The 12,694-nt window shown below is 51.7% G+C and overlaps 1 protein-coding gene across 1 annotated transcript in view; it reads left to right on the plus strand.

The window, feature by feature from the left end:
• Window positions 1–731: 731 nt before the first annotated feature.
• Window positions 732–12,694, plus strand: part of LOC107312875 (gamma-aminobutyric acid receptor subunit gamma-4) — a 31,984-nt gene continuing 20,021 nt past the window's right edge. The window contains exons 1-3 of the mRNA XM_015860693.2: window positions 732–967; window positions 5,689–5,837; window positions 6,036–6,103. Of these exons, the coding sequence (XP_015716179.1) occupies window positions 909–967; window positions 5,689–5,837; window positions 6,036–6,103 (276 nt within the window). The 5' untranslated portion in view covers window positions 732–908. The remainder of the gene's footprint in view (window positions 968–5,688; window positions 5,838–6,035; window positions 6,104–12,694) is intronic.

Below are 12,694 nucleotides of genomic sequence, written 5' to 3' on the forward strand. Positions count from 1 at the left end.
TGGTTGGGGCCTCAGGCAGCCTGAGCTGGTGGGGGATTGGCAGAGGGTTGGAACTGGATGGGCTTTGAGATCCCTTCCAACTTAAGCCATTCTGTGATCCTATGATGTCTGCAAGAGGCACAAGCAGGCCCTTTGGGGAATAGGCTCCTGCATCTCATGGGCTGTTACCAGCTAATGAAGGATAATTATCCCATCTGCATGTAGCTGTAACAAAGTTGATTCCCAGTAACTCTGACCTACAACGTGCCAAGAAGGAATCTACTACTCCTGTTTACAAGGAGAATGCCTGCAGCAAAAAGAACACGAGATCCTTGGCAAACCAGGAGAGTAGGAGCGAGGAGTGGCAGACAAAACCCTCAGCCCCTCATGCATCTCAACAGCTTGTTTTCACAGGACAGCAGGCCAACAGGTGGGAGGGCACCTACTGTAACACCATATGCTTTGCGTTGTTTTTCTTTCTTTTTGGGATGATGATGACCCTCTCTAAAATAGAATAATAAGTGAAGAAGAAGAAATCTCTATGTACTCAAAGCAATGAGGCAAAGACCTCGCCGCCTGCCATTCCTCAGAGGGGCACAACCAGCCCGGTGCCAGCTGCCGCTGTCGGCTCCCGGGGCGCGGTGCCGGCAGCTGTTTGACGGGGGCTCTCCGAGGAGCCCCCCCGTTACCGCCCGGCCCTCTGGGGGCGGTAGGCGGCCCCTCGCGGGGAGCTAGGACCCTGCGCTCAGCCCCTCCTCCGCCCGCCGCCGACTCGCAGAAGAGATGCCCAACTTTCCCCTGCCTCCCCGGCGGCGCGGAGCCGGGCGGGAGGCGACGGGGCTGGAGCGCGGCGCAGCGGGTATAGGGGGGGTCCCGCTGCCGCCGCCGCCGCTCCCCCCAAACCCGGAGCCGGCCCTCGCCTCGCCGAGATGCCCGCGATGGTCCTGCTGCTCTGCCTGGCCCTAGGGCCGGCGCTGCGTTCTGCCAGGTAAGCACCCCGCCGGACGGGTGCCCGCTCGCTGCCTCAGTTTCCCGTCGGGGTGATGGGCGCGGAGGAGGTCTGAGTTGTGGGGCGGCTTCAGCGGGGGTCTGGGCACCGCCGTGCGGCCGGCGGCTCCCAACAGTCCGCCTCGAGGCTCCGCGTCCCACCGCACCGTGCCCGCGCGGTGCCTTTGCGCATCGGGTCCCCATTTTGAACGCCACGAATCGAAGGGACGCCCCGTTCCCCACATCTCCATCCCCTCTCCGGCCGAATCCCGCCGAGGGCTGAGCTCTGGGGGAGGCAACCAGAAGAAGCTCGGCACCTCCCGGTTGTTCCGCGCATCACCGGAGCGTTTCCACCCGGAGCTGCGCGGGGCCCCTCCGTTAGTCCCCGTCCCTCGGCACCTGTCGGGAGGGAACAGCTTGGGTTCTGCCCCGCTCCACAGGTTGGCCCCGGAGTCGGTCCGGGAGCGCGATGCTGCCCGGATAAGGGCGAGGGGGCAGCGGAGCCGTGGGGCCGCGGGCACGGTTCTCCCCCAGTGCCGGCGTTTCGTAGCGCCTTTCTGTAAACAGCAGTGAAAGACCCCAAGCACGAAGGGGTTTCAAGTTTCTTTTTATTTTTTTTTTCCCCTCTCTTATTCGTTTTAATTTATTCATTTTTAATTATTTATTTTATTTATTAGTTTATTATTGCCGTTTTAACAATTGCTATCCCCTCTGGTGAGTTTAATGGCTGGATTGGGAAAGAACATGTCAGCAGATTGTTGCCCCCCGGGCTCGAGAGAAGAGGGATTTCGCTGGCTGAAGCTAATTGACAGAATAAGCCGCCTTAAAGCCGATCAAATCCCATTACAAATGCAGTCAGGGGCAGGGAGCACGAATCCTGCTACTGAAGGTCTTCTCTGCCAGACTCCCTGAAGTCAGGGTGGGCAGGTCGATCCCTGCTGCTGTCCTCCAGTGTCCAGCCGTGCCAGTATGGAGAATGAGAAAGCAGCCCCACGGCTCATGCCTGGCACCCAGGGTGGTTGAGGGCTGAGAGGAACCCGTGGTGGTCACGGTTCCTTTCATGCTGTGCTTAGAGAGGACAGGCTGCAAAACTGCACAGAGGTGATGTTAAGTCCTGTATTCATGTGCCCTTGAGTGAGGAGCTGTATCCTACAGCTGGCCTGGGTTCCCTTCTGCCTGCTGCCAGTGCCTACTCTTTCACTGAGCTGCAAGGAGAAGTGGCTGTGCATGATGTGGGGGTGACGGAGCAGCAGAGGAAGACTGGGGGAGAAAAAGGAGTAAAGGAACGAGCGGTACCACTGGGGTCTCATCCTGCACTTACTGCATTTTCCTGGCTGCAGGCAGCCCTGTGTTGACAGTGGGTGCCTGGGTGATGAGCTTGGATCAGATGCAGTGTGTGCAAGCTCTCCTCTAAGCATGTGCTGCGAGACCCCAGTGTGGGGTGGGCTGGATGCTCTGTGCTGTGACTCAGCACTCCCCAGGCCATTTCCCCATCAGCATTTCCCTGGCTGGGACCAGGCATCCAGCTCAGAGCCCTGGAGTTGTACCCAGCACAGTGTTACGCATCCAGAAAGCTGGCACTGACAGTGCAGGCTTCATCAACAGAGCTTCAGTGGGTGTGCTGTGCAAGGAGAGGTATAACGACAGGTGAAACACATTGAGTACTGTTCAGTGAGCCCCCTGTCCCTAAATTCTCTGCCTACTTCTAATTTAGATTAATTTACCTGAACGTTCCTGTGCCTACAAGCCCTTGGAGACATCGGGATGGGTGACAAGGACACATTAGCATGCAGTAATTGGGATTGAGCGCAGTGTTGTTTCAGCCAGGTGAAATGTCCTTGCACTGTGTTGCTGTCTGTTCCTGTGGTGCAGGCGAGGCATTGAGCTGCATTCACAAAGGGGTGGGGCGCTCTCAGCCTGGGGTCAGTACCTTATCCTGGACATCTCTGCTTCAGGACTGGGGATGGAGTGCAGGGCAGGGCACCAGTGCCCCGATGGTGGCATCTTTTAGTGTGAGATGCTACCAACCCCAGACTTTGTCTGCACACCCAAGGCTGCTGGGCAGGGTCATGGCAGAGCTGGGAGAAGTATCAGTTCTGGTCTCCCCACAGTTCCCCAGCCCATGGCACTAGAGCAGGACAGAGCTGAGTTCCCCAGCAAAGGAATGGAAGGGAAGCAAATATTCAGCAACCTGCGAATGCACCTGCTGGGAACCACTTAGCTGGCCCTGCTTTTAATCTGCCCATCAGCGTGCTTGGGAACCTCAGTAAAACAGGTGCCTGCTCCTGTAAAGCAGAATAAGGGAGGCAAGCAACTGTCAGTGTCCTGCAGTATTGCCCGGGGTTGCCCAAGGAGCGTTGTCCAATCCCATCTGTACACATGGTCACATTGGACAGGACACTTCCCTGCCATGCTGCCTGCTCAAAGCAGGACTCCCCGCAGGTTCCCAGCTTTGCCCTGCAGTGTCCCCATGCCCTCCTGTGCCGCTGTCCTCATCACTACGCTCCCAGCTGCACCCTGTGGCTGTGAGCAGCAGCGCTGTGAGGTGGCTGTTTTGACATTTCCACGAGCAGAGGTGAGGAAATGTGGCTCTGCCTTTCCTCCTGGCTGCACGGAGACATATGGGAGCTGGCTTTCCCCTGTCACCCAGCCAGAGCAGCATTGTGTGAGGAGACAGAGCCACAGGGACGGCACTGTGCACAGGAGCATTGGGCATTGCTGCAGGTTTGCAGTGTGACGTTCCCATCTGCAGCTGGAGTGGGACACGCACAGCTTCCATCCCTTATCTCTGTCTTCTGTGATAACTCCTGGGCTCTTGCCTTGTGGTTTGAACTGGGGCCTCTGGTGTGGAGGCTATAGAGTAGCACCGGTGTCATATCTGGTCATGAAGAGCTGCTCTGTGTGTCTTACATGTATTCACCAAAAGCATATTTTCTCCGGCAAAAGCTGGCTTGCTTATGCTAAAATGGCTTAGTGTGGTTTTAGCAGCCCAGGATTAGCTGCATTAGGAAAAGAAAAAAAGAAAAAAATATATACTTCTGGTAGTGTCACTGCATCTGTAATATGGATGTGGCTCCTACCCCAAACCGCAGGGTGTTTAGCAACAGTGCAAAATGGGGAAAGCCAGAAAGCTGAGGTCAGGGTATGCAGTCTGGCCTGGTTTAGCCCAGGGGGATGTTTAGAGCTTTGCCACGGCCCTGGAGATGCAAGAGCTGGGTTTGGAGGGGCAGCAGGAGGGCAGAGTGCTGGCAGGTGATGTGTCCTGGGTTGGGTCCTGGTAGGATCAAGGGAACACTGACATGAGTTTTTGCTGTGTTCCCACTCTGCTAAAGGCAGCAAGGGAAGCAGCTGGGCTCACTCCCCCTTGCTGGGCTGTGGGCAGAGACACATATCCCTCCCTGTTCCCCCTGTCCCCAGGATCCAGTTTTGGGGTGGGTGCAGCCTCAGGACTGTGGAACTGCCCCTGGGCCATAGTTGGAAGGCAGCGAGTTAGCGCTGCTGCAGCTTGGGTAGGAAAGCACAACCTGACAGCCCTGCTTTAAGGCTCCTTAAGCCTCGTTAGGAAGCGCAGCGCACAATCAGACAGGGAACAAGGAGCTGATGTAGCAGCGCGTAACGTGCAGAGGCAGGCAGGCAGCCGCACACAGCCCAGAGATGCGTTCCAGCACCTGAAAGCTGGGGAGATGCAAGGAGTCAGAGAGTGGCTGTGAAAGCAACTTTCATCGGGTGGTTAAAAGAGGAGCTTCTGATAAACGAACGGCAACACGTCAGCGTAACACTTTTGTTCCCTTCATCATCTGCCTGGCACTAAAGGCAGCCGTGCAGCAGAGATGCCCGCTCACACCTCGGTGCTGTGGGCTCCAGCTGGGAGGTGACAGCAGCAGGCAGCTCCTGCTGAGCCCCTGCTTGGCACCGCAGCGAGACATGCTGACATGGTAGATGATGAGCGGGGTGGGATGTAGGATCACTCGGCATCCTCTCACCTGTATGGCTGCGTCTTTGTAGGGACAGCATTGTGAATGAGCTGCCCAGGGTAGTGGCGGGTGGTTAGAGCTTTCCCTGTGACCACGTGGGCCTAATTTAATTAGATGGGGGTAGGAAGGCTCTTTTAGGATAAGGGGAGGTACTAAAGGTTTAGAGAGGGCATTTCTGATAGGGATGAGGAGAAGCTGCTGCTTGGTGCAATGTGTTCAAAGGAGGACAAATACTGGCTTCAAACTGGAAGATATTCCACTTTCCCCATCTCTAAGTGGGGAGGAAGGGTTGGTGAGCAGGGAATGGGTTGTGGCAGAACACAGCCTGCGGGCAAAGGAGTTTGCATAAGGCTTTAATTTCCCAGGATCTGTGCAGGGCAGATGGCTGCGTGCCTGGTGAGCCAGGCTTGCATGCTGCCTGCTTGGTGGCTTTAGGACCTCTTCTCTGAAGTGTTTTCTCTATAAATTGTACTGTTTGGTCATTGTTGCCTTCCCCTGAAGATGCTCACTCCAGGTGTTAGCAGCCATGAGCCCAACTGAGGCTCCTGGGGTCAGCAGGCAGCCCCTGGCTGGGACCCTGCAATGAGCGGAGGTGTGTCACCTCACATTACTGAGAGGAGATCCCCGACCTCCTCACACTCATCACCTTCCTCTTTCCCCTTTAGTGCCTCTGAAACCCAGCTGTGCCCCAACTCCCACTGAGCACTGGAGAGATGTCACAGTGATGTGTCTTTTGTCTCTGCTCCAGGTGTGAGAGCACAGAGGAGTATGATTACGATTACCTCAGCATCAATAAAACCTGGGTCCTCACCCCCAAGGCACAGGAGACGGATGCCACGCAGATCCTCAACTCACTGCTGAAGAACTATGACAACAAGCTGAGGCCTGACATCGGCAGTAAGTATCCCTGAGCTCTTGTGGGCAGTCTGGTGGTGGTGACCCAACCCAGGTTTTCCATTAAAAGAATAAGGCTGCTCTATTTGGGCTTTCTGGTCAGGTGGTCTTCACTCTTCTCCCTATTGCACACCTACACCTCCCCCTAGTCCTTCATTAGTGATTCTGACCCCTCTTACACTAGTTTTATTTTCTTTACAGTCAAGCCCACATTTATCGATGTGGATATCTACGTGAACAGCATTGGGCCTGTGTCTGTCATCCAAATGGTGAGTGGCATTGCTGCTGTAGGAGCAGAGCACTGCATCTGAGGGTATGGGATGTGGGAGGCAGCTGACCCTCACTGCTGGCTTGTGTCCTGCTGGTGTCATTACAAGAAAGGCACTGAGGCTCTGGAGTATGTCTAAAGAAGGACAGTGGAGCTGTGAAGGGTCTTGGACACAAGTCTTTTGGGCAGTGGCTGAGGGAACTGGGATTGTTTATTCTGGAAAAGAGGAGGCTCGGGGCAGACCTTACTGTTCTCTACATCTCCCTGAAAGGAGACTGTAGAGAGGTGCAGGTTGGCCTCTTCTCCCAGGTAATGGCAATAAGTAATGGCCTCAAATTGTGCCAGGGAAGGTTCATGTTGGAAAATTTGATTCTCTGGAAGAGTGGTGAGGCACTGGAACAGGCTGCCCTGAGAGGTGGCAGAGTCACTGCCCATGGGGTTTGCAAGAAAAAGTAGATGTAGCACTGAGGAACATGGTTAGTGGGCATGGTGGGGATGGGCTGATGACTGGACTAGCTGATCTTGGAGGTCTTTTCTAACTTTAATGTTTCTGTGATTCTAAGAGCTGGATTTGTTTGAGTTCTTTGGGAAGAGGTGCTCTGACCTGTTGATAACTGGGGCCAAAAAGGCTTGACTGCTATTGCTGGTTAGAAGCAGGGTGAGCTCAGTGATCCTGATGGAGGAATGACAATGTAGATGTAGGACAAGTTTCAATCCAAAAATCATTTCAAAGCAGCCCTTCCTGTCCTTGTAATTGTGGGTCTGGGAAAAGAACCACAACCCGTGGTGCCTAACCCAGGCTGTATGGCTGTCACCCCTGGCTGCCAGCACACATCTGCTTTGACCTGCCTGAAAGTGTGCCAAGGAAATCAAGCCAAGCCACAGTACATTTCCCCATGCTTCCTCTTCATTTGTTTCCTTTACCCCTTTATAGATCTCTTGGAGATCTGCATGACCACACAGGGGGTGGGGAGCAAAGAGTGGCTCAGAAGAGCCCACTCAGAGTTCAGTTCTTCAAAGCAGAGCACTAGGCACCGTTGGTCTGGTTTCCTAAGAAACAAAGCTTATGCCATGGTGATGCATATGTGAGAAGTACATACGTCCATCCTAGTCCTTCAGTAGTTTTCGATCCACTGGGCTAATAATCTGGCAGCAAATACTGGGGCTTCAGGCATGCTAAGTTTCTTCAGTACACTGAAATCAGGCAGATGAAACAGCTGTCTTCTCTGCTCCCTGCCCATCCTTGCTGGTCACAGTGCTTCCTTCCAGCACTGACCAGAGATCTGAAGATGCCTCCAGATGACATTCCTGACTAGACTTTTTTATGGGCATTTCTCCTGCCCCGTCTTCTGAAGTAACTTCTTAAGGGCATCCCTGATTCAAACTTGAGCTTAACCTTCATTCCTAAGATGCCGGGCTGATAATAAAGGTCCTGAGGACATCTAGACCTAGGTCTTGTCACCTTGCTTGGCAGCCTTCTGCCATCTGCACTGCTGAATTCTTCTCCTGGCTTAGGAGAGAGGCTGAACCCACCTGTAATCTGCATCTGTGGTGCCCGCTGCAGATACAGAGCCTCCTGTGATCTTTTTCTCGCCCCTCACAGGGTTAAGTACTCACTGCTGCCTTCAGCCTAGTGATGCTCTGTCAGGGCTTGGAAGCCGGTCCTGCATAGCTGCTGCTCAACCTCCAAATGATAAATCATGTCAGGATGCAAAACTGATTCCGGTCCTTAAAAATGAATAGGTGATTTGAAAATGCCCTGTGCCGGGTGTGAATTCTGCATCCTTCTCATCAATCACTTGTCATAAATAACATTAACATTCAGGAGTCAGCAGAACGCAGGCAGGTTTGGAGGGGGAAGAAATGTAAAGTGATTTCCTAGTATCTCTTGTAGATCAGAATGGCAGTCTTGTTTCCTATTTAGGTACTCGAGCATATTTTACATTCTCTTCTATCTGGGTAAAGGACTTTCTAAGCAGTGCCAGCTCTGGGACAGTCACTAGAAAGAATACAAGGAGATGGTTAAATAGTAGGAGTAGGGTTTAGGAGCTACACTATACAACCCTGCAGAGGAGGGCTGAGACAAAACAATGTGAGGATAAGCAGTTTCTATCAGGCCCCAGTGCTTCATGCTCCATTTGCTGAGTGGGGTGGGATTTCCAAAGGGATACAAGTGGCTTCCCTATCCCCTGAACCTGTTGTGTTTGAGGTACCTGGGCTTCCCAGGGTACTGACAAGATGCCTTTGGGGAAAGGCACATGGCTGCGAGCTCTTCCAGGGCCACCCGCTGCTGCTGGGTGCCAGCCAGCAGCACCTCAAGCCAAACGAGTTATCTCCCACAGTGCTGTAGCTTTCCAGGCTGTGCCACAGATTTGGATGCCCAATTAGATTCCCATTAACGTGACGGTGTTAGGTGTCCTTGGCCTGTAACTAAGCTTGATGGAAAAACCTGCCTTGCTTCTTTAAGTCTATTTGCAGGCAGAGATACCAGGGAGGGCTGTGGTACTTGGGGATCTAGGGATGGGGCTTTGGTTTCAGATTTCTCACTGACTGGTTGTTTGCTGAAGGTATTTGTTCCTGGTTTTGTTTAGTAATGTTATTATCACTATAGATTATGGCTTTAACTGGTGTCAAGGGCACCTAAAGCTCTGGATCACCTTCCTTTGGGGATGCTTAGCACTCAGGAAATGGTTCTGTAGAAAGAAAGCATTTGAAAAAGGTTGGAGCTGAGCACCTTTCAGTCCTGAGGATGCCCATGAAGTGTCCATGAGGGTCAGCATGGATGTGACTAAAAAACTGCTTCTGTTCCCAGCTTGACAGTGGAGAAAGCCCTGCTCTCCAGTTTCTCCCAGAGGTCTGAGTTACAAAATGCTTTTCTTTCTTTCTTGATCAAAACCAAGTAAGTCTTAAGGACTTTGTGTAGAGAATGTGGTGCAAGCACTGCAGCAGCCTCCTGGCCAAAGTGGAGGGACACGTGCTTCTCAGCCAGGGGCCTGCCTTGGTGTCTTCTTGTGCTCAGGCTTAGAGGTAGGGAAGGTAGAGTTAGTTCTGATGCTAGAGAGACTCCTCTGTGGTGCATGTAAGGGTGCTAACAGCAGAAAAGATGCCCCTCTGTGTGCAGTTCTGTAGCCAAACTTGATAAAAGGTCTTCTGTGGGGATTGTGCACCACGTTGGTCTTAATGATGCCGAAGACCAAAAAGAGCAAAACAGGGCTTTGCCATTCACCAGGAGCCGGATTCTGCTGCTCCTGAAGTGTGTGCGATTTCCATGGGGTAGCACTGAGCTCCTGCCTCCACTACTGCAGCAAATAATTTTCCTACCTCCCCCACTGAGGGGGAGACTGGTACCCGAGGAGGGTGATATGTCCAAATGCACGTGTTGAATATTCTCTCCCTCCCCTCTTTAGGAAGGAGAAGTTACGCACGATTAAATTCATAACGCTATGCCTGGCTGCAGTAGTTACCATGCAACACGCTAACGAAATTGAGGATGAAGAACATATTTTCCCATGTCTAGAGTATTGCAGAATAGATTTAATAGACTTGCATGTATGATGCGTTTGTGAAACCCTGGGAAGAAGGGAGGAGGGGTGGGGGAAAAAACAGGGGAAATGTTTATTCGTTATCAGATGATGAATAATTAATTTACAAACGTTGTCTTGTTAACTATAAATTAAATCCTCATTTGACACACTTTATAATTTAAAAGTATAAGCACAGCGTGAATGAAGAGAACTCCCCACTGACTGCTTTCATGAAATCCTGAGGAGCCAGGAGGGAAGGTTGGGCTGCCACAGCTAAAGCTGACATGGGGCAGAGGTGAGGAGGGGGCTCTTTGTCCCCACCCGCGGGCGCTCAGTGGGGATTGCTGCATGGGGTGGGGAGGCAGGGGCTGCCCACTGAGCCTTCTTCCCTCATTGCTCCCTCCCCGCTTGGAGCTGTGGGTGGTTGAGAGGCTGAAATGTGGCTCTTGGAGCAAAATCTCCATAGGTGCCACAGTGTGCGGTGAGTTGGCAGCTGTCTGTGATCGGCTGAGCTGTCCCAGCAGTGAGGGCAACGATCTCCAAAAGGGGAGCCGAGTTCTAAGCCTCACCGAGAGCCCTTCAGCATTTAGTGGCATCTCACTCTGAAGCAGAGCTGTATCCTGAGGAGTGAGCTGGGCTTGTGGGTAGGCAGCATGCATAGGAATCACTGTAGGAAGCCCTGAGCGACAGCCCCGGTGTCAGGCTGCAAGGTTCGGGTTAATATCTTCATTTCTTCTTAATAGATGGGGAAAGCGAGACCGGTAATAATTGTCTGGCTCTGAGGAACACTTAAGTCTTGATTATACTTAGCTTCAGCTGCTTTGGAATAAGTAGGAAGGAAATGAAATGAAAATGGCTTGCTTTTTAAGATGCTTGAATGTTGTGCTCTGGAGCGCAAGATAAGCCTATAGGTAAAGGGAATGTGTTACCTCCCCCTCCTTCCCCGATAATACTCCAGTAGTTGCACAGAGCTTCTCAACTAAAAGGACTTAAACACGCTTCACAAATCATCTGTTTAGGAGGCAACAGCCCAGATGCATCCACGACTGGGGTGGACTGCAGTGTCTGCAGTGCGCAGCAGTGTTCTGCCAAGGATCATGCATGGCTCTTGGTGTGCAGCATAGGAAACACATTTGTGTAATGAGCAAGGTCAGGTTTTGGTCCCCAAAAAGATGTATGGTGTAGAAATGAGAAGTGCTGGGAAATGAGTATGAAGGGTCCTGGTGCTTTTTCTGGCCATTGGTTTCCACGCCTGAGTGGCGGCTCGGCGCAGCTCCTCACTGGGGCTGGCGGTGCGTTTATAACAGCTCCACAAATACTCATTTGCTCAGAGCGCTCCTATCTCTCAGTTCCTTGGCATTCAGAATTGGCCACCTGAGCCCAGCCCTGTGTGCCCAAGCATTAGGAGAGGGACTGTTCCCTGCGTAGCTCATGTTCCTATGGTGGTGCAGTTGGGTAGGCAGAGAAAGGCACCAGCCCTCCTGGAGCCAACATTTGTCATTGTCTTAAGAAAAAGTCCATGAGGCCACTGAGAAATAGCAGCATTCGTGTGTTACATGTGGGACAAATCATGAGCAGCACACAAGGTCTAATGAAATAAATGAGTTAGTCCTACCCTGAACGTATCCCAAGAGCTTCACAAGTTTCAGGGTCTGCTCCCAAACCAGATAAGGGCTGATTTATTCACTATGAATAATTCAACCAGCTCCATTTATTATCTAGAACATACACTAATCCCCTCCAGATATTTTCTCTGTGACATCCATGTCGGCATTTTATTTATAGGCTGTTTATTGTGCAGAAAACATGAGGAGTTTGTTATCAGCAAAGATGAACAAAAAGCTGGGGGTTTGCTTCTAAAATTTGGAGCTCAGTATATGATGAAAATCTGGAGAGATGGATTCTGGAGAGGAAAAGTGCTGGGGTGTTTTTTGGAGGCATTTCAGAAAGCAAAGCCCCAAAGTTAATTAATGTCCCCAGTCAGATGCGAAATGAGGATGGTGACTGCACCCCATTGGGTTTTTCAAAGTGCAGTGTCAGTATGGAGCTCAGGAAGCCTGCAGAGCTCGGACAGTGTGGAATAAGTCAGCATTCATAATTCATAGACTATCCTGAGTTGGAAGGAACCCATAAGGATTATGGAGCCCGACTTCTAGATCCTCACAGGGCCACTCAAAAATCAGACCTAAAGCAAGTAATTAAGCAAGTGGCTTCTGTAAATTCTTTCACAGATCTGTTTTTCTGTCCTTCTGCTGGCAGAAATGGCTCAGTTCTGCATTTATTTTGTGCCAGCTAATGGAGAAAGCTCCCATTTCTTTATCCAATCTTAATGCGGTGTTTGGTAGCCCAGAGCCCTTGCAGGTAGGGAAGGATGTTTACTGTGGTGAGCTGAGGTGCTTGTGTTGTAATGTGCAATTCCTGACCCTTAACCACAGAAAACCTTTCTATCTTAGTTCATGGCCACAGCAGCTGCATCTAGGCCTCCTTTCCAAGGGTCTTTACCAGCACTGGTGCTCCTGTTGTTAATAGACTCTAATGATAGCTTTCCAAAAGCAGGGGGCTTGCCTGATGGGGTGCAGAGGTGCGGAAGTGGCTCGGATCAATGAGAAGTAGCAATTCCACCTGGATGTGCCTGGGGGATGCAGGCTTGGAGCAGCCTCACAGCTGCAGCTCATTGAGAGGAGCGCGGATGCGGCTGTCTTCATCACAAACCCATCAGCTAATGGAGCTGCTCTTCAGGTACCCAGAGGCTGACGTCTCAGCACAGACATGGATTTGTGGCCAGGCCAGGAAGCATGTGTTTGACTCTAGTACTAATCTGTGCTCTGAACCTCATTAAATTGATTCTTCCAAGTCAAAGGGAAAGCGCTATTGTGTCAAATTTGAAAGATATAGGCTCTGAGCTGTACCAATAGTTGTCACTTGATGGGCTGAATTATTTTTAAGGCAGTTGATTTATCTGAGCTGAAGGCTTTAGATCTCTCCACAGGAGAGTTCAGGATATTTAAGGTGCACAAGAGGAAAGTCAGTGTGGTGGTAGAGGCCGGGGTTTGTGATCTGGGGTTCAG

The sequence above is a fragment of the Coturnix japonica genome, chromosome 4, assembly GCF_001577835.2.
Source record: "Coturnix japonica isolate 7356 chromosome 4, Coturnix japonica 2.1, whole genome shotgun sequence".
In the NCBI taxonomy this organism is placed as follows: domain Eukaryota; kingdom Metazoa; phylum Chordata; class Aves; order Galliformes; family Phasianidae; genus Coturnix; species Coturnix japonica.